Genomic DNA, 22,215 nt, shown 5'->3' on the forward strand with positions numbered 1-22,215 from the left:
ACGCCAGTTGGCGCTGTCATGCGCAGGGTTAATACACATGTTTTTCTTTTTTCTGTTTGTTTGGTTCAGGGGGAAGTTTGGGGTTTGATTGTTGCACTAATGTGGAATGTGTTCTTTATAATTTTGTTTTTGACACACAATCTATTTTTTCTAATACGTCAAAATGTCAAATGTTAATTCGAGGGGATTGTCTCTCCACATGGAATGTGAATGGGCTGGGGCACCCCATAAAAAGAAGGAAGGTTATTTATTTTTTTCAACGTAAGAAATATGATATAGTGTTTCTACAAAAAAACGCATCTTTCCCCACAGGAAGCTGAAAAATTTGGGAAGATATGGGGTGGACATGTTTTCTTTAGTGCTGGCTCGAGTAAGAGCATGGGAGTCATTACATTGAGAAGTAAACATTTACAATTAAAATGTCTCAAACAGATTAAAGATAAATTAGGAAGAGTCATTATTGTTTTAGCAGAAATTCAGGGGCAAAGGTTGATTTTGGCTAATATTGACATACCTAATGCTGATGAGGGCTTTTCTATAGATCTTGAAGAGATGTTGCAAGCCGCTGGCACCCCTGATGATATAATATAGGGAGGAGACTTTAATCTTTTGTTGGACTCAGTCCTTGATCATAGCAAAGCAAAGTGTGTAAGCTCCCTAGAGCAACTTTGACGCTTCACAGGATGTGTAAAAATCTTGGTCTTAATTGTATTCAAAAATTCAACTACCTACTACAGTCTCTCCCCACTGAAGTTCCCCTCTTTTATTTTAAACAATTTGATAGTATAGCTAAATCCTTTATCTGGAATGGTAAACATCTTCGGATGTAATTTAACAAGTTACACCGGCCAATTGACAAAGGTGGGTTAGGTCTCCCCAAGATTTTGTTTTACTATTATGCTTTTGGTCTCAGACATTTGGCGCATTGGTCACTTCCACCTGAGAGAGCTCCTCCCTGGCTCTTTATTGAACAGGAGGTCCTTGCCCCTATCTTGCCATTGCAAAGGCTTTCTACCAAGCTGCCTGGAGAAGTAAAGACACATCCCGTTACCTCACACATGCATTTAGTGTGGACAAAAGATTCTCATGTGTTCAATTCGGACATTTATCTGAACATTGCCACAAGTATTTGGTTAAACCCTAAATTGTGCATTAACAAGTCCTTTTTCTGCTGGACAGAATGGATTGAGAAGGATGTTACTACGTTGGGTGACCTGCATGAAAATATTATACAGCAGTTTGGGATTCCCAGATTTCAATTCTTCAGGTACTTACAGCTGTGCCATCTACTCTGTACCACCTTTGGGTGTAGTACGCAACCCCCTAAAGTGGCAGACACTCTTGAGAAGGTGCTTGCTGCTTTTAGAAAAGGTCATGAAGCTTCAGCTTATTATTCCTAGCTAATTCAGAGTCTAGGAGATGGGGTTTTAACATCTCTTAAGAAGTTATGGGAGAGAGACTTGAATTTAGTACTGGAAGATGGAGAATGGGGTAGGATTTTTTTAAATGTTAAGTCTATGTGTAGGGTTGCAAGGGTGTGCCTCATTCAATTTAAGATTCTGCATTGTTTTTATTGGACTCCCTCTAGATTGTATAGGCTTCGCCTTAAAGACACACCTACTTGCTGGCGATGCCATTTGGAGGATGGGGACATAGCCCATGTTTTAATGTCCTGTACTAAGATTCAAGAGTTTTGGTCGGGATTCAGAGTTTTATCTGTGAGGTCTTGGGCACTCAGATTTTATTCTGCCCCAGACTTTGTATTTTGGGTGATGGGGCAGGTATTAATATAATAAATAAACATATAAAAAACTGGGTCCTTACCTGCTTGATGATCGGCAGGCGATACTTAGGGGATCGAAGTCGCCGGGTGTGCCCTCATTTCAGTAGTGGTGCACCGAGTTGGGCAGAGTGGCGGCTTTTGAGGAGTTGTCACATAGATGGCTGGGCAGTTTGGGTGCTTATGGCAGGAAGTGGGGCACTTATTTGGTCTTCCTGGAGGGCTGACAGGGAGGAGCAGCAGAGAGGGACAATTGGGTTGGAATTTATGTAATTAATTAATATGTGGAATCCTTTTTTTTTTTTTTTTGGTTGGTTAATTTTTTTTGTCTTTTTATGTAATCCATTTTTAAGAACCTTTTTGAAGTCTAAAGAACCTTTTGTGCAATGGGAAGTTTCCATGGATGTTAAAGGTTATTAATGGAACCATACAAGCTGATAAAGAACTAGTAGTTTTAAGAGTGTATGATATGTATTATGCCACTATGATATTTATATCACCAAATTCCCCTGCTTTTGAATTTTCTAACCTTTCTTTGGTAATATTGCTTGAAATTAAGTAGATACAATTATAAAAAATAAAGCCTGAAAGTTTAAAATGAAATGAAAATAACTGAACACAAGAACACTAACATTTACGCCATCTTTTGTGTGGTAATTGTGGTATAAAAATCCTCATAGGAAGTTATCTCTTTTTGAGAAATTGCCATAGATTTACACTGTTTGGTATTATAAAAACATTTGGTCCTTTTTTATTTATTTTTATTATTATTATTCTAGTATGGTATGTGCAGAAATGATATCCTTTGAAAAACAGAAACAGATTTCAAAGGAAGTCATCAGGGCTAGATTCTTTAGAAGATTCATTGGTCAGACCAAGCGTTGACAATCAGCCCTTAAAGTAAAGTTTATATTGGTTTCCATAAAAGTTTTTTTTTTTTAATTATTATTATTTGTATTATTATTAACAATAAAAAAGAGTATGTTACAATTATTAGAGTATACAAGAAAATACAACATAAATGTAACAAATAGATGCACACTAGGGGGGCTTAATGTAGATTTACATAAAAATATTCAAACATTTACAAATTTTCAAAGTTTTAACTGCTTTTTGGTTAATAGAAAATCGGATTGAGTCAATATAAAGTTCCATTTCTTTCTTGAATGATGTAAAACAGGGTTTTTTATAGAAAAACTGACATTTGTGAACATGGAATTTTGCCATTAAAAGAATCAAATTTATTACATAAATCTGACTGTGCTTGTCTCTACAATTTTCCAGAAGACCAAATAATAAATGTTTCCAAAACAGCACAAATTGGCCATCAATGTTTTTTGTGATAAAATCACAAACATTTCACCTCAACGGTCTTACAAATGGGCAGTGCCAAAATAAATGAACCACAGTTTCAGGACAACTGTCACAAAAAGTGCAATTAAAATCAATATCACCTTTAAATTTTACAAAGTAATGTTTCACTGTGTAAATTCTATGTATAATTTTGAATGATACCTCCTTAACTTTGTTTGTAATTAAATGTTGATTAGGTATAAGCCAAACCTTTTTCCACACAATATTGTCTGTCAAACAATTCCAATATGAGTAAATATAAGGCAGAGACACATTGTTTCTTTGAAATAACGCTCTTATGGATCTGTTTTGTGAGTTAAGGGAAAAACAAATATTTCCTACATAAGAACTTACTATAGTAGGTGGGGACCATTGTTGAATGTTACTTCTTTTCTGATGTCTAAACAGCATACAGATTTTAGGAGATATTGCACCAAAAACTTTTGCATAGTGCCCTGGTGTTACAGGAATTTTATACTGTGCCAAAAACTCATTGTAAGTGAAAAGAAAACCATTTAAATTAAATAATTGATCCACCAATATGATGCCATTATCAAACCAATGTTTCAGAAACAACGACTTGCGTTTATATAATATTTCCTTATTGTTCCATATATAATACTTATGTGGTGAAAAGTTATGCTTGAAAATCAAGGTCCATGATAAAAAGGCCTGGCGATGAAATTCAGATAGTTTTACTGGTATTTTATCAATATTATAATTACAACTAAGAAAAAAATGTGTATTACCAAGATTAGAAAGTATATGGGAGGGGATAAAGTTCCAAATGGAGTAAGGATTTCTAAGCCAATTAGCTTTAAATGTATTATTTATCATTTCAAAATCCAAAACATTTAGGCCACCATTTTCATATGAATTTATTATAATTGTTTTCTTTATGCAATGTATTTTGTTTTTCCCTATAATGTCAAACAGTATTTTATCAATCTCTTTACATCATTTTTTATTAAGATGCAAGGCCATTGCTGCATAAGTCAGTCTAGAAATACCCTCAGCCTTTGTAATTAAAACTCTTTCTCTTAAAGAAAGATCCCTCATAAGCCATTGATTTAATTTCCTTTTAGTTTTTTCAACAATAGGATTGAAATTTAGTAAACACCTTCTGTGATGATCATTAGTAATGACTATTCCCAAATACTGAACCTCATTTTTTAAGAGAATACCATAATAAGATGCTTCAGAACATACCTTGATGGCCATAAGCTCACATTTAGCCAAATTTAAGTAGGTTTCCCATAAAAGTATAACCTCATTTGCTTTCCTAATGACGTCACGATGTGCTCATTTTAATATGTTTTGCCTACAGTAGGCATTTGATGCATATTTTGACGCATCGTTGCCTTATGAATCGTGATTAACTGCGGATTGTGAAGGAATTTGTTAAAGGCAACATTACAACTATGACAACGTTTGAATTCCAGGAGGGGGCGGTGAAAGTTACGTTTCCTGACGTCACTATAGCCATCATGTATAATTAAGTTTAAATTCGAACACACCACAGTAACCAACGGAACCCGCAGCACACCAACACAAAAGTTCAAATCATCTCAAAGGGTGTTGAAACCACGAATGTATTACATGCATAAGTCACAAACAGTAAAAGTTCAGTTGAAAGGGAGTTGTCAGATGAAGATAAGAGGGGAAATGATATATTGAAAAGACAACTGCACACTCTAAACACAAAATTAATAATAATAATAAAAAAAAAAATGCTGTCGTGCTTTAATGATTTGTACGCTTCATACATTGAAAGAATCGGGCATTTAAATGATTGCGCAATATAAAGACGTTCATATAAGTTATCTAAACTTTAAAATAGGCTAGTTGATGTTCTGAAAAAGGTTCATTGTGAACTGTTTGAGTTACGCACCTAATTCATTCATTTATAAAAAACGAATTATTGTCTCGGACAAATTGTTCACTTCAGAACACTTATTGATTCGAATTCAGAATCCGCAGATTCGAATTCATTAGTCTTTCGTTAAAGCAAACTATTTATCGAATTAATAGAATCGTTACAAAAAGGTTAATGTTTTGGTTGTTGCAACAGATCGACTTTGCACTAAACGTTTTAATCTAACAAACGTCATTAACTCGTTAAATATCCGAAGAGCACAATGAAACTATTTTGATCCAAGATTAACATGATCAATACAGCGTCTATAATTAAGGATGCCATATTTAAGACTGGGCTTTGTTTTTTAAACGTGTTTGAAGTAAATAACGATTACAGTCAAAGGAGAAAGGTTCGGATCTGCTGCTATCACGTGTAGCAATCCTGAGAAATTCACCACGAATTAACCACACAACTGTAACACAACATTTCGTTCAAATTTGTGTAAGTTCGTTTATTTTAGTGTTTTTGTTTGTTGCTTTGAAAATCATCACACATATAGGCTAAATACCACAATTGAGGGATGTGTTTTTGTCAATTAACATTTGTACACATGACTATCAACGGAAGCTGTTTCGAAAATGAATCAATATACACGAAGATTGAGCAACAATTGTGTAACTAAAACAGAGAAACTCTTCTCTGTGCGTCTCAGTTCTTGGGACATGCATTATCTCAAAATGCCCACTTGGTGGAAGCAGCCATATGCAAGTCGTTGCCCTGATTGGCAATACTACAGATGCCAACAGTCTTTAGATTTTTACGCTTTTGAGCGTGTAGCTACTTGGTGATACGTACATACATAGATGTAGCCGTCTAGTTCAGCCTTGATTAGAGAGCCAACCAGTACGCGTTAGTTTTTCAATGGTCTTTTGTGGCTCCACAGGTAATCCAATAGCATTGCATTTGACATGGCTAAAAGGACAGCAGTTTCTTCTAGTTTTAAGCTCTCTGCACAATACGGTATCATTTAATCTATTCAAATGTGGGGTAAAAAGAAATATGATGACGCATAGGCTACGTGAGCTGAGACATTTACTTTATATGTATGGGGGATATTCAGCAACTACAATTGTTCACATTGTAGGCGCGGGGGTGTGTTACATACGTCACCAGCGAAACGCTTTTCTGATTGGATACCCCCCCTCCCCTCTCCATTTTGTAAGAAATCGCATAGTGGCGTCAAATTGGAGCTGGACATTAAATAAAAACTGTCGCTTGTTCCATAACGGATAGCGAATATTTAATGTAATGTCTCCGAGAAGTTAAACACAATAGAGGACTTGCTGATATGAATTAGTCAGGTATAGTTCAACAACAGCGCGTTGCTTTTCTTTCTTTCTTATTAATGTAGCTTATTTTATCTTTCTTTTTTGTATGCTTGTAAGTCAAACATTTGTGAGTCATATTCATTCTTTGTGTGTGTGTGTGTGTGTGTTGTAACAAAACTTTAAAAAATCTTGCAGTGATATTTATTAATTGTTAGTGCTAATTATTTATTTTTTAAATTGTATGACACGTGTAAATTACATATTTAAAAATTATTACATTTGCTTTTATGTTATGTGCTACAACTTTGTTTAGATTCGTTGTAAATTACTATGTCATACTTCCAGTATGTTATTATACACATAACTTGTAGCAACAAAAAAGAGAGAAAAAAAACACTTTTTAAGAAAATAAAAGCATGTTCTTTAATCAAACTTTAGTGATTTAATTTATTGTGAGATTGTCTAGAATATTTCAATTACCATTTCAATGTAAAGTAAAATGAAAAAGTCTATGTAATGATATTATAACACATACCATTTTAACCAAACCTGTTTTTGTAAATCTACCAACACGTCACTTTGTGTGTTGGATCAACACATAACTTTTTTAAATGTACATTTTTAGATATGTATTGAAGTATTTATATTTTATAAATCGTTTGAAACAATTAATGGTTTCAGAAGTTGGAAACAAACCCCCTAAATATACTATTGGGTTTTTCCATGTCTTACATATTCTCATTATGATTATATAGATTAATAAAGCTGGATTTAGAGGGAGAATTTTTACAAACCCAGATTATGTTATGTTATTACTAAAACAGCAGAGAGGGGTTCACATCATTTGAGTGGCATCACAGGAAATGACAGAGAACTGCCAATCATTCTCAGCTTTCTCCAAGATGGGAGGAATCACATCACTCTCAACCAGTAATTAAATAGTTCAAACATTGGGGAAGGTCAGAACTGCCTTCCTTCAGACATAATGCCCAATACTGTCTGTGAGAAATGTAACATTATTTAAAATACTTTGCATATGCTGAGCAGTAGTGTCACTGAATACAGAGAAAGCACTAAACAGGGGAATTGTATTCCTTATCCCAAGGAAATCAGAATGGCAAGATCTTTTTAGAACTTTAAAAACTTCTAATCAGATCTGATGCTGCTATTTTTCTGTGCGCCAGATGACTACATAAACTAAAACTAAGTTCAACAGGCTTTTGTACCATTTGTGATCTCAACTTTGTATTGCTAGTATGCACAAATTACAGTACATCCAGAGTTTCTGATGTTGAAATGGATAAAACTATGTAATTGTGCATGCTTAATTTAAAGCAATTTTAAAGTGTAAATTAACTTATTGAACCAGTTCAAACATTTACATTATTCACTTCTATGTGGTCATTTTTTAGACCTCAAAATTACATTTACAATTATTCTAAGCCAGATAAATATCTGATTATATATGTTAAGCAACTTCCGTTAAGTTTAAAACTTATTGTCATATCTGGACCACAGAATTGTAGCTTTCAACCTAAAACATTGTAGTGCAGGTCAGACCAGCAGCCGTAATGAGAAACAGAATACTATTGTATTTTGAGATCCAGCCAGGTACCTGTTGAATTTATTATCGATAAAGAAATCAGAAAATTTAATAACTGTTAGAAACAATACAAACTATGGAAACATTTAGTAAAAAGCAGGAGGAAACCACAGGAACAATGAAGTCTTCACCTCTTTTACTGTTAGACATTCTTCTGCAAAAGTCTTGAGCAAATATGCATTCAAACATCTGCCCTTCCTGTGAAAGAATAAATCATGATTTCACCCCAAGAAAAATGAAACGAAAACTTTGAGAATAATTGTATTCTATTGTCATAATGCAATGCCACTATGAAATGCAGGTTATTTATGCAGCATTAATGGTGTGTTCCTATCCCTAATGCATTTCAATAATGACAAGCTGTTGTTATAGTTATAAATATATTTTAATGGTTATGTAACTTCTGTCCTTTTTTTCTTTTTATATAAAACAGCTGTCTATAATTTTTCAGCTACAGTTTTACGTTTCCATTTATTAAGACTGACCTTGCCTCTAGTCTCTTGTTTGGAAATGGATGTTACTTTGAAGAAGCCTTACAATAGTGCAATTACATAGGAAGAAGTCCTATTACATCCTTTTATATTGGGTCAGACCAAACATTTCCCTCATTTTGTAAACACTGTCTTTTCCACATATTGAGCTTTATGTCTATCAGAAATTTCAGATGAGGTTTTACATGATTATTTTGGATTATTTTGTGTCTTTCTGAATTTTGTTTGACAAAACATTACTTTCTTAACCTCAAGTTATCGAAATCAATTAAATAACATGCTACATAACCATATACACACCATTCTCAGAGGCATGCTTGCTTCTTTTTTAGAACTTCCTTCCCACCCACTGTAGCATGCTTTGTTGTTCCCCAGACCAAGATCTTAAGTCTTACTGGTTAACTTCCAATGCATGCAACATGAAACATATTTAATAATAATAATAATAAAAATAAGCTCTAGCTCATATGTTAGAGTGTCTAAAACACCTGCTATCATTAAAATAATTATATATAAATAATTGTAAGGAATACCAAGGGACATTTTTCACTGACACAACATCAAACTCTAAATTCCTTGTTGTCTTGGACAAGTTCCCTCACCCAGAAGAGATACCCTACCCCCACACCAGCTATTCCCCATCCCCCTCACAGTGTGTGGTCAGGTCACAATCTCAAATCTCAGAGTCCCTCTTAAACTCACAGGGGGTTGTATTGACATGGCAATTCCTTCAAAGGACCACAGTGCACCCCCTTGCAACAGTGTCTGTTTACTGTGCAATAGAACTGTGAAAAGAAATGCATATCCCGTGCAATGCAAGACATTACAACTTCATGCATGTATACCCATCTGTTTGCCAATGTGATTAATTGTTGCAATTAAAATAATGTACATACAGATTTGGCCTGGTGCCTTCAAATCTGCTTCTACCCCAACTTTTAGGCAGCTGAGTTTAGGGAAATGCCATCAAACCAATGACCCTTTAGTGCTTTATAGTTTTAGCCTGTATGCCAGCTGATGACATCAACATGTGAAAGCAGAGCAGCAGTAATGTGCAATGGAATGCTCAGTCTGATAAAATTCACAGTTCAAACTGGTTTAAATAGCATTTTAAAGTGACTTAAAGCTAGTATGCCCATGAATGGCCCTGAGGCATGTAGACCTTTATTGGTTTGTCAAGGCTTGAATGTAAACATTTTTGCAATTTTACCCTTCTGGACCAGTCTACACTAGAGCTCAGAACAACCTTTATTTACATTAGCTACATGAAACCTTGCGAGAGAATCGAGATGATTGTGAGCATGCAGCCTATTAGGGCACAAGAGAACGTCCTTTGTTTTTGTTCAGACTTCAGAAATCTAATAAAAGCTAAAGTGATTAGATACGTATACAACTAATGCGGTGTCTCTTTTGTCAAGCCATCGTAATCATTCTTGAAATAAGACATCCTTGCGCCCAATTTGTGTTATGATGTTACTACATTTGTAATGCGTGATTTAAACACGCGAGATATAAAACTCAAAGACCACGCGGGTGAAATGTGTTTTGTAGAGCGTCTGATTCTTATTTAAGTCAGTATGTTGGATAACATACACTTAATTGCGCAACTATTTTAGAGTAGCTTGAACCTACGTGGCTGGTGCTTTGAGATCGCCCCTCACTCTTACTGTAATGAACGGGAAGCCATTTTATGACATTCGCCACGTGTACAATTTGAGAGCTGTAACAAAATAGCCTCTATAAACTTATCTACTATATCTATTTTGAATGGCAATTTAAGATCGGATTTTTTGAGAGCTCAAGCAATGAAACATCAGGTACACAAGGTGCACAAAAGGCAGCGCAACAGTTGCTCACTTCCTGTTGGAGGGCGGTATCCTTTATGCTAGGCCTTACTGTCTCAACCACCCCCATTTTGATTCAGTTGTTGGACCTTCTTGGTTCAGCTTGTGAACTTATGTCTGTGGAAATTCGTCTCTCTCGGAGACCTGTTACAGTAAATCTGGCTTCTGTGTTCCCGCGCGGCCCAGTTCCCAAGAGTAGAATTTAAAAAATGATACAGTGTTTCAATAAAACCATGCATTGAACAAACGTGTTACTACTTGGTTACGCCACCTCAAACATGTTTGACATAAACTTAGTCAGCTGTAAAACTACACTAATTAAATATTTGACTTCCTCGTCATTGTCATGATCCACGGCTGACAATACAGTGTACATAAGAGCGATTTTAATGGGTTTAATGCTCGAAATACGTGGTTCAAATGCAACTTTGGAGACTTGCGAACAAACGTTAAACCAGGTTACAGAGAGAACGGAAAAGGTGGGTAAGGAAATATCAGAGAAGCCGAGCTTGATTTATAGGCCTCCTATATAATAATATATATATATATACATTTCAACCACCAAGAAAAGTGGCCTTTTCTTTGTCAATTGCGCCTCGTTGGAATACGAAACACTGTTTCCACTGTAGAAACAAAGAGTTTGAAAGAAAATAGCTACTGGAAACGTGACCTAGCACATGAGTAAAACTGAAGCGTGTACGTCTGTATGCTTGCATGCATGCATAGGATATCCGTCGCAGAGAATGTTCATGTCTATCCAAGTACAACCTTCTGCCGCTGTGCTTGAGAGAGAGAGAGAGAGAGAGAGAGAGAGAGAGAGAGAGAGAGAGAGAGAACCGGCCCCTTCTCTTGCTACTCTGAGACCACGTGGTTTCTTCTTTGCAAACAAAAAAAATTAGTAAATTCGACTCGGTTTTAGAGGCGGTGCCATCGCCAAGCGGTAGGATCTGTGTGACAGTGCGGGGTACAGCTTTAGGTTGAGGGGCAGCGAGAGGAAAGAATTTCTCCCGATCCCGCTATATACTCGTTCCTCTATTCCATCGTAACAAACATCAGATGAATTCAAACTGATACTGTTTCAACACCGTGCTGGAAATTCGCGAGGGTTGCTACAGTGAAGAATATTTACCACTCGTCTGCAGGACTTATTCAGACTACCACGTTACTGTTAGTCGAACTTTCCCCTTTTATTTTGGATTGTCTTGCAATTTGATTTCCCCCCGTTTTTTATACCAACCGGCTGACATCAGATGATTTTGTAATCTGCGGGTGTCTTAGTCCCTTTTCAAAATTAAAAACGTTTTGGCGAGAAGTTTTATTTTCATTTCTATTTTTGGAGGGAGCCATTCAGTTTTTCGCGATGAACAAGCTATATATTGGAAATTTGAATGAAAACGTGACCGCGGAAGACTTGGTTAAAACCTTTGAAGATTACAAGATTCCATACTCTGGGCAGTTTCTCATGAAAACTGGCTATGCGTTTGTTGATTGCCCGGACGACCAATGGGCGATGAAAGCGATTGAAACATTTTCTGGTGAGTAAATTGGTTGTAATGGGCCTTCCGTTTACCGGTGACTTCTAAGTCGGGTTTTCTTAAATAACTTACTCTTGTTGACCTCCCATATCCGTTCTACTAGTTTAGAATTTAATTTCCACTTTTCCCCCCCCACTAAAAATTCAGAGTGTAGTGGAAAGTGAATCCATGTTTCTACTTCTCGCCATTTCAGTCCAGGCAATGCAAGGGGATATAATGCAAAGGTGCTTGAGATAGTGAACTTTGAAGAACAGAGGGTTTTGCACACACTGTAAGCATTAATGCACACAATCACACACGACTTTACTTGCTTTGCTCTGGAAGGTTTTAAACGTGCAGTGTATTCTCTTGTGATTAATAACTATTTAAATGTACCTTCATTTTGGCGACATAAACTGTAAGACGTAGTTCTTCTAAGCTCAGTCTTTAGGTTTAGTCCAACCTACCCGGCACAGCTATAGATTCAGGTCCCACCCCTCCCCCTTTCGGCTTATAGGCCAGTATAGCTAGAATGAAACACGTTTAATTAAGTTAACAGGGGAAGTCTTTTTGTTTTGTTTATATTATATATATATATATATATATATATATATATATATATATATATATATGGCCCTAATGCATTCTTAAATACTGACTTCAACAATGCCGTTTCACTTCATCTGTCTATGTATTTGCTGACCACAAAATGTTTCTCCTCGGTTCTCCACATATGTAGCATGTGACGTGTGCTCTATATAGCACGAAGGTCGCCATGCCGATAAGGATCCAGTTAAAACTATCCACCACATAAAGTCATGGTCAATATTAATTCATCTTCAGCTGTTCTCCTGATCACTGTTGTGTCTCAAGTGGACACGCACAACAAATAATTCCCTACACGTATGGATTCTGTCATACAGTTGATTAAAATAGCTTCGTGTTACCTCTGCAAACCAACATTCGCCAAAAGCTAATTTAGGCCATTCCTAAAGCAAGTTTTTGAAATGCAGTTAAAAAAAAAAATACGGCCTCTCTTCACACACAGGAAAGAAGCCAATATGTAACGAGGCATATATATAGAAATGTTTGAGGGGTCAGTTTGTGACATCTATTAATCTAGTAAGTTTGCTTACGTTGTGAGGGCCAGTTAATGTAAGGTCTTAGTCTCGTTTGTGAGTGGGGAGAAGAAGAAGAAAGAAAGAAGAAGAAAAAAAAAAACATTTGTTTCCTTTTTCCAGGTAAAGTGGAACTTCACGGCAAACGAATTGAGGTCGAACATTCTGTCCCTAAGAAGCAGAGGTATTTGGCTTTCTCTTGAATAGTTGAACAACTGTTTGCTTTCTGCATATAAAAGCTGAATGTATGTCTCGTGGCGGTGATACAAATATTTGTACTGTCACCAAACCCTCGCTGTGTGCTAATTGTGGATCTGTTTGATTGAAAGAGTTATGTTATTGTTACTTTTCCAGTCTCTCCCTCTCTCTCTGTATATGTACGCGAATATTCTTTGTTTCTCTTCATGTGGCATTCTAACGTGTGTTTAAGTGGAGAATGCCCTAAGCATTTCACCACGTGCTGTTACATTGATAGTTACTACTACTACTATGCTTTGTGGCCTGCTGTCGTCTGCCATGTTAGACATATTCGTGCGTATTTGTCAAATATGTAACAACGGTGGTCTCAGCGTCATTTAAATCACTTGTCCCCTGTTGATCAGGCCTAGGCCTATTGCAAGGCCTCGGTGCTTGATTCGTTTGAATGATTCATGCAACACAGATTTTGTTTTGGAGTCCGCTCTGTGGTTAAAGCTGCTGTTACTTTGGTATATTATCGTTGTTCAGACTTTTGTAGGGTATTGAAAGTGTAGTACTTTGTCATGCAAACCGTATATGTATGTATACGTTGTATGCCATAAACTGTAAAGTTGTAAAGAATTGTATACATTGCGGCCTTTCTGGCAACAGCGTTGTGTGAAACTATACGCCAGAGTACAATTTTAGCTCTTTGAAATTAAAATTAGCGCCAGAAATGCATGCACTGGGTTGCTTCAGTTGGCATGGCGCGCAACTGGCTGTTTGTGTCTTAAAAAAAAAAAAAAAACTCGTCCCCACCCAACTCAACTCATATCACCTTTATACTGTACACCCTAAACACATTTTGCACAACTATCCGAGTTTCACCTGTTATCCTGGCTTGAAAATCGCTGGCGTAATGTTTTAAAATGTTGCACCCTACGAAAAATATGATTGGTGTACACAAGTAGATGGGAGATATGTGTGCGCAGATTAATTGGTGCGCAAGAATTTAAATTATGCCTCTCACGTGTTTGAATAATTGACTGACTGACGGATGTTGTGAGGATAAATGTATGCTTTGCACATTTTTTCGACGTAAATCTTAATATTTTACTATATGGACACGTCTTTAATTCAGATAGGTTACGAAATGTTTCCATATTCAGTGTGGACCATATTCCTAACTGATGAAGCCTACTCTGTTGATTGTTTTGTTGCAGATACACATTTTAAATGTACCACAATGACATTTAATACATATTTTGAGGCCAACGTTATACTGATAATGTGACACGTGGTCGCCATCAGTGTGAAGAGTAACCAACGTCAGCAATTGAGAAAATGGCGTACAATGTAGCCATCTGTCGAAGGCTCCATTTGAAAGCACTGGGGCATTAACATGAATAGGTGGAGATCAATTTTTTACACACCCTTTTGATAACGTTACACCACTATGCACACATTTCACTAATCCTTGATATAATGACTAGGTGAGGTATTATTCTTAAATATAGAAATACGTTTTGCACTTAAACTTGCAAATTTTGCCATTTATACATTTATGCTGCAAACACGTACTTCAGGGACTTCATTTGCTCCCTGTGTGCCTATGATAATTTTAGAATTATTAATGTCTGTTTGGTTAGATGCTGTGTGGTTCTTTTGATTTGAAAATTCCAAGTAACCAGCCTACATGCACACAACACAACCAGGGTTGTGGAAAATGAATTAGAAATGTTAATTAAAGAGGAACTGTTTCTCGTCGCCATTTTGATAAACGTCTTTGCGGGGCCTGGCCTCTGAGGTGCAGGACGTTTAAAAGCAATGCACGCCCCTATGTCAACGGAAATGTTGCTTTGGCCTTTTGTTACACTGTATGCTTAGGAGCTGCCAGGGTTGTCACCCTGACCAAATAAAAAACAAATTTTTTTTTTACACCAACATGTATGTATGCAAGTGAGACACATATTTTGCTATTGCATTTAATTTGCATTAGTTGTTTTGGAAAAATGTGAATGAATGAGGAGTTACCAGCAGTTAGACGATTTGGGGAGTCTGGAGGAGTCAGAGCAGCTCCTTTCCTTTTTTTGCACACCACTTGTGTTTGGTAACAGGGGTCTGACTTATGTAAGTGCTTCTAACTCAAATCAGAAATGTGTATTGATAAAGGCATCTCATTGTTGAAAATAAATAAACAAAAAAACACTAAATAGAACTGGTCAAAACTTCAAGGCTATGAAGCTGGGATTAAGCATTTTTAACTTGATAGTTTGGAGTAAAAGGAAGGTTTTATAGAGGGTGTAGTAAGACATGATGTTTTGTGCATAGTACTGTGTGTGCGACTCTGTGTCTCATGCCTTTATGTAATTGGGCATTTGTATGACATGGCCAATTGTGATGGCTTGATGGGCCACTTTTGAAGTTGCTTGGCAGGAGAGAGATTAGAGACAAGGGGAAAAACCACACCTTTATGACAATACTGGGTGATAAAGTGTAACAATGCCCTCCCCCTCCCCCCCATTTCCAGATGCTACTCTGCACACCCCTTCCCCTTGTTAGCACCTATCAAGATCCAAATGCAACAGGGTCTTTGCTGCTTGTTCAAAATTCTTGTGGACAATATTTGACTAATAGTATCAAAGGCAAATTCATTGCAAACTAATACTAATACTGCAGAGAAAATGGAAACACTTGCAAGTAGTGCAAGTGCTGTGCAATTTTATAAATAGTTAGTTGATGTAGAACCGCAACAGGAATGTTTATTTTAAAGATATTTGTAATTATAGCCACTTAAATACTTAAACTAAAGTAACTGTTACCTAACAGAAACATAATACTCCTACATTGAAGTGAAAAATTATATAACACTTTTGGGGTTATTATTTCAATCCAAAATGATAGCCATACTTCTGACTGCATGTGTGTGGTCATGGATAGAAGGAAAAAAAATAATTTGTTTTACTGTGCAAACTGGGGAACAGTAACTTTCTCCAAATGTATTGATTTGAGGAGATAGAGAACCTGTTGAAGTGTGTGTTTTGAGTGTGTTGGTGGGCTTTCCCTCATGAAATGCTCCGTTTGTCATGATATTCCTTATTGTTACTGATCAGTAAAACGGTCTCATAATTGCACTTATTTTTGTTGAGTGCTCATTTTTGGTAAAGGTGAGAGATCCTTACTACAGACCATGTTTGACATCTCACCCATTGTAAATAAATTAGTACAGAAGATCTTTAAAAAAAAAAAAAAAGAAAAACTCCTGCTGAAAATGCTTGTCTTTTGTCTTGCAGTTTGTGAGTGTACATGCTTTAAATAGCCATAGTTTTTTTTTTTTTTTTTTTTGGGACATGGAAAGTGTAGTGTCCACCAAATAAAAGGGTTGCTTTGGCTGAAGGAAAAATTTGCATGCTTATAACAGGGTGTCTTCTCTTTTGAAATAACTGCAGTTTTGACTTTTTCAACTTAGTAAGGATCTGTGAGTTAAGAGAAGCTATTCATAATATAAAAAAAAAAAATTTGCTGGACCTTTGCAAAGTGGATTCAAGGAGAAATGAGAAAAAGAAAGAGCTTTGATTTTGATTTAAATGAATCTCAGCATTTTACTGGGTAAATAATGCGTTGCGATTGCATTCTCAGGCAGTCTGAAGCCACATTTGCTTGCTCTGTCTTATCTCCCTTGCTATTTCTCTTGTTGGCTCCCACCCTCCTTTTCTCTCTGTCCTTTTCTCTCCATCTCCGCTTGTGATCGTAGTACTACAGAAGGCAGTGGGAGGGGTCTTTACGAAGAAGGAGGTGCGACCAATCAGAGGCCAGGAACACCTGTGTGCAGTTTCTCAGAAGCCGTTGACGGTGCTGCACGAGTGGCCACCTCGTTCTAATTTTTTCCTCTCATTCTGTCTCTCTTCCACTAGCACGCTTGTTTGCTTGCTGCCCCCACCCCCCAGCTTGCAGTTTTACTCTATTGCTTGTTTATATCTCTCTTACTCCTTTTCCTCCCTTTGTCCCTCTGCATCGCATTTGCTGTCCTTCTTTCTTTTGCTGTAAGACATATGCATTTTTTTTATTAATTTCCAGATACACAGGACTTTTCGGCTGGCTAGCAGAACGTGCATGCAGGCAGTCATGTCAGTTTGGTTATATGACGTTCTGCTCACAGAACTTGCCTGAGCAGGAAGAGGGAGGAGAGAAGGAAAGAATAGAGGAAAAGAGGAGAGGAGGGGGTGGGGATTGAGGGGGAACGAATGGCAGCACTTCCTTGTGGGCCTCCCTTTTCTGCCGTTATAGAGGCAGATTCTCAAAACTAATGTTGCTTTGAAAAAGGCAAAAGTAGGGAGATGGAAAAAGAGGGACAGAGTGAGGGAGGCACAAAGGAAAAATGTGCATGTCACGTAGAGATGCTGAAAATGTGAAGGTTAAATGTGCATTGTGTCTTTAAGAGCACCCCTCCCATTTTAACCCCTTACCAATGTGCCTTCTTCTCTCCCCCATCCCTATTTTGAACCATCTGTGCTGTTTTTTTTTTTTGTTGTTTTTTTTTTAAAGGATCGAAGTACCTTTACCTCTACAGAGGAGGTGGCTTTCAGTACCATAAACCCCATATGTACATGCATTCACATGTCACCAAGGCTCTTAGTATAAAATTAGTTAATTTGGCATAAACTGAGGTGAAAATATGGGCCCTGAAAAGATAAAAGTGTGTGTTGTATGTTGCACATTTGATCGAGGGGTATCTCCTGCTAAGAATCTTTGATGTAGAGTTTGCCCGTGTTGGGGGAGGATTTGAATCAACACAGTTAGCGAGAGCTGGTTCTTGTTCACCGGAAGGTCAAGGAACTAGTAATAGAGCATAAGACCATTCTCTGTCACTGTCCATTGACAGTGTTCAGAAACCTTCTTTCAGAGATGAATGTTGAAATCAATGGATAGGAGAACTGCAGAGTCTTACTACAAGGCATTGAGCATGTGGAGCATGAACAGGTTGGGATGGGACTTGGCTGGAAGTTCAGATTAACGGTTGGCGCCATTTTGTAGCATGGCTGCCCAAGCGACTGTGGGACAGGGTTCAGGGTTTTCAGTCCAGGGAATCATGCCAGATTTAGATTCATTCTATTCATTATTTGACAGTATATCTCTTAAATGTAAAATACTGCTGTAAAAGTTTACATAATTACATAACCTATTTTTTTTACCCTTTAAATTCTTTTAATATGATCTTGTGACCTAATTAATTCCCTGTACATACACTTAAAATATTTGTAGTGAGGTTTATTTAAAAAGAACCTTGGAAACAATTTCCACACAGAAATTGCTAGTAAATTTATCAATTTATCATAAATTAATTTAATTCGAACTACTCAAGTAGAGTTTACTTTGCAAATCTCTGTTCATTTTACTCGCTTTTTTTTATACATTTTACTCAAGCAATGTAGCACTGAATTAAGCCATGCTTTTAAAAGTGTAGTGGCATTTCCATGTTTTATTAAACGTACTCACGTACCTCGTGCACAAGCAAGCCTTCCATAGGGAAGCTTCATACATGCTTTGTAGTCTTTTAGACAACATCACCTTGCTTTAATGGAGCTGAGCACGCAGACCTAAACACTTGGTGCACAAAACAGGATGACGGTAACAATCAACAGATTCTTTTATTTTTATTTTTATCATGAACGGGTAATTTTGAGTTGAAAATTAACTTTAGAGTTCACAAAACAAGTTACCAAATGTAACAACAAAATCAACAATAAAATTGGTGTAATGCAAACAGTGAAACCATACAAGCTCATTAATTATTCAAGCTTGGTTCATGCTGAGAAAAAAAGCTTTGAAAAGTAAAATTTACTACCAGTGAAATATACTCAAATAAGCAAATTAATTTGATAAGGTTTTCTCTTTTAGGATTGATACATGGTGACACATTGTAAAGATAACAATCAATCATAATTAATATTTATTTATAAATAGTGGTCCCTGATTTATCGTCGAGGCCGATAAATCGGCCGATATTCTGACTTTTATAATTATTGGCATTGGCCATAAAATTTTTCCGTTTGGCCGACTTTTTTTCTTTTTCTTTTTATTCTTGAGGGTGGCAAAAATCGCTTGCTTGCATGTGAAGCGACTGAGACATGTAAACGATCGGTCATGGTTAGTTTTGTCCCAAGGAAGCCCAAGGTAAAAGCGCTTCACGTGTGGTATAAGTAAATGTCTTATTCACTATGCACTGTATGTACAATTGGTTTGATTCGGTAATTTTTGAGAAAATGCGATTTGCTAACGTGGACATGTCATCCATGGTTGCTGGACTACTGTGTGTACTGCTATTTTCTTCTTCCTAATATATGAACAATTTCTTCATGTGCAAATAATTACTAAAATTTTATGACTAAACAGAAATCTGAAGAAAATGCTATCTACCATTTAAAATACAATATAATTTTGTTTTGTTTTGTGTGAAATTGAGTAAATATAGTGCTAAATAAGAGTTTATTATGATTTGTTTTAGCAATTTTATGTTTGTTATTTACTATATTATATTGTGTGATATATCGGCATTGTATCGGCCTATCGGCCCCCCGATCTCTGGATATCTGCATCGGCCATTAAAAATCCCATATTGGTCGACCACTACTTATAAACTAGAGCATTAATTTTTACATGTTTGAATTGAGTACAGATGAAGAATTTACTTAATATTCAATGTAGGGCTGTGTATCGATACAGATTTCCCGATTCGATTCAATATCGATTCATATGGGTATATTTCAGTTAAAATGTCCCTTTTGCTTACATACAAAATAAATTCTCTCCCAGCTAATTCTGTGAATATACAGGGGACCTTTCAACTAGGTACAATATGAAAATATTAATTTGACTAATTATATATTAAATGGGGTTAGTTTTAATAGTTAATTTTGGTCACATTTTAGCTTTTTAAAAATGAACAAATTAATTTATTTAATCAATAAATATATTATTTGGCATATATTATATATATTTTTACATTTTTGTTTAATTGCATAATTTGTACTATTTGCAGGTATTTACATTGATTTGTTGAACATGTGCTAAAAACAAAAACCGGTACTGTCTCTTTAAGGGAATCCGGCATTTCTGTAAACAGCGTCTTTAAATAAGCGCATGTTAACCAGAGACTAGAATGGCTTTATCTCATCAGTGCAATGCCAGATTGGAATTAAAAGTTTCTTTTTTTTGTTGTTTTTGTTTTAACAACTGACTGTAAAGAACAGAAAGGGTATTAAAGAGACATTATTCAGTGACAAATGGGTCACATGGATCTCGTCTTTGGATACACACACTACACAGAACAACTTTTATTCTCAGCACACTGTGTAAGGATCTCGCTACTGAATACTCCACCACTATACTACAAAATTAATTCACTGGTGAGTGAAATCTAAACATTTACATGCAAGTTGCCAAAGATATATTTTCTTCATTTTCCTCAGACTAAACATATATAAACTAGGGCTTTCAGTTGATTAATTGCAGATTTTGAAATGCTGAAATTTGACACCATAAATAATAATTTTCCTGCCAAAATGCATTTATTTCCATTTTAAGAAAGAAAAGAAAACAATATGCAACAATATAATGCTATATTAACATTTTCCAAACAAAACCTTCCACATTATAATGTCACCTATTCAAGTAACATTAAATGTTTCCCAAAGTCTAATTGGGAGGTTGACTTATTGAAATAATTAGTCCCTATAGGTTCAGTATGCATTCATATTTTCATTTATTTCATATTTCTATATTCATAATTTTACATTTAAAATATTCATCTCATTACATTATTTATGCATTTGCAACTGCTGTGTAAAAGCATTTATTCCTGCTAATTGCCACTTCAGATGCAGCTTCTGTGCCACCTTTGCTGTGTAAAGATGGCTTTAGTCCCCATAGGTTTAGTATTCATTGCAATGGGCATTAAATCTCTTAAACTCTCTTCCTCCACAATATTTATCTGCCGGTAGGCTGTGACTATCCACTTTACTACAGCAATCGTGAAGCTACGTTCATGATTCACGTCAGAGCATCAACGTCAGCATCTAGTGCCGCATTGAACTCCACAGGAAAAGCGGAGTGTGCTTCAGTGGTATTAAAAATGCGCTGAAAGTACTTGATTTCTATCACAAGTGCAATCTGGGCTTGTTTTGTACATCAAATAATAGCACTTAGAGGTCCTTTCTCCATCATTTTATGAGTGACAGTGAAGCGCTATTGTGGTGTGTGTGTCAGTGTAATGACTCCGGGCGGGCACATTACAAAGGTTCCGCCCACCCAACAAGTGTTTATGCTGGTTTATGCTGTATTAACGGTAAATGCGTTAATTGCGATTAAGAAAAGTTTACACGTTAAACGTTTTAAATTAATCGCATGCCGCATGGGGATTAATTCCAAAAGCTCTAATATAAACATATTGCTCTTGTGTGGAGTAAAACTTACCCATAAGCCATAGTGTTATTCATTAGTGAATCTTTCTTTTGAGTCAATGAATAGGTCAAAATGCTTCACAAATCACTCTGTATGATTCATTAGCACATCGTTCTGAATCAACATGATTTTTAAAAAACTGTGTACAGTAATCACAAATGACTGGAAATGGAAAAGTTTGTTATAAAGGGTTAGAACCATACTTCATTTTACTGTAGCGTACAGCCAGGTGAACACTACGATTCTTACAATCCTTTACTATTGTTGCTTGTCAGACTATAAGATATGATCTCAATGATTTATTGGGTAAAACTTTGCAGATTTTGACTGGCTGTCATAGGAGCAGTCAAAATCGTGGCCAAAGTTGTGAAACTAGCTTAACAAGAAAACTTACAAATTTGTTGCATTTATTCATGTTTATACCTGGGTGTCTGAGACACTAGTACATTTTAGAAGAAAAAAAACACATTTAACTTTGAGGACAGTTGAAGCATGTTATCAAGTTTTTTGATTAAAATGGCCTTGGTCTCTCAGACCTCAAACAGAATATGAGGGTAAATAGCAAACAAGTTATTTACATTGGAAGGCCTATTGTTCTGGACAAAGTGAAGTTCTTGCACATTCTCAAGTTAAAACTCTTAACCTAAACTTTAGTAACTTTTGAAAGTTTTACTATCATTACGATGGGT

General features: G+C 36.2%; 1 protein-coding gene across 2 annotated transcripts in view; it reads left to right on the forward strand.

Annotated features, from left to right (window-relative positions):
* Positions 1–11,193: 11,193 nt before the first annotated feature.
* The window catches only part of LOC127451398 (insulin-like growth factor 2 mRNA-binding protein 1), a 59,619-nt gene continuing 48,597 nt past the window's right edge, over positions 11,194–22,215 (forward strand). For both annotated transcript variants that reach the window (XM_051716085.1, XM_051716086.1), the window contains exons 1-2: positions 11,194–11,792; positions 13,013–13,073. In XM_051716085.1, the coding sequence (XP_051572045.1) occupies positions 11,618–11,792; positions 13,013–13,073 (236 nt within the window). In that variant the 5' untranslated portion in view covers positions 11,194–11,617. The remainder of the gene's footprint in view (positions 11,793–13,012; positions 13,074–22,215) is intronic.

This window comes from Myxocyprinus asiaticus, chromosome 14 (genome assembly GCF_019703515.2).
Source record: "Myxocyprinus asiaticus isolate MX2 ecotype Aquarium Trade chromosome 14, UBuf_Myxa_2, whole genome shotgun sequence".
NCBI lineage: Eukaryota > Metazoa > Chordata > Actinopteri > Cypriniformes > Catostomidae > Myxocyprinus > Myxocyprinus asiaticus.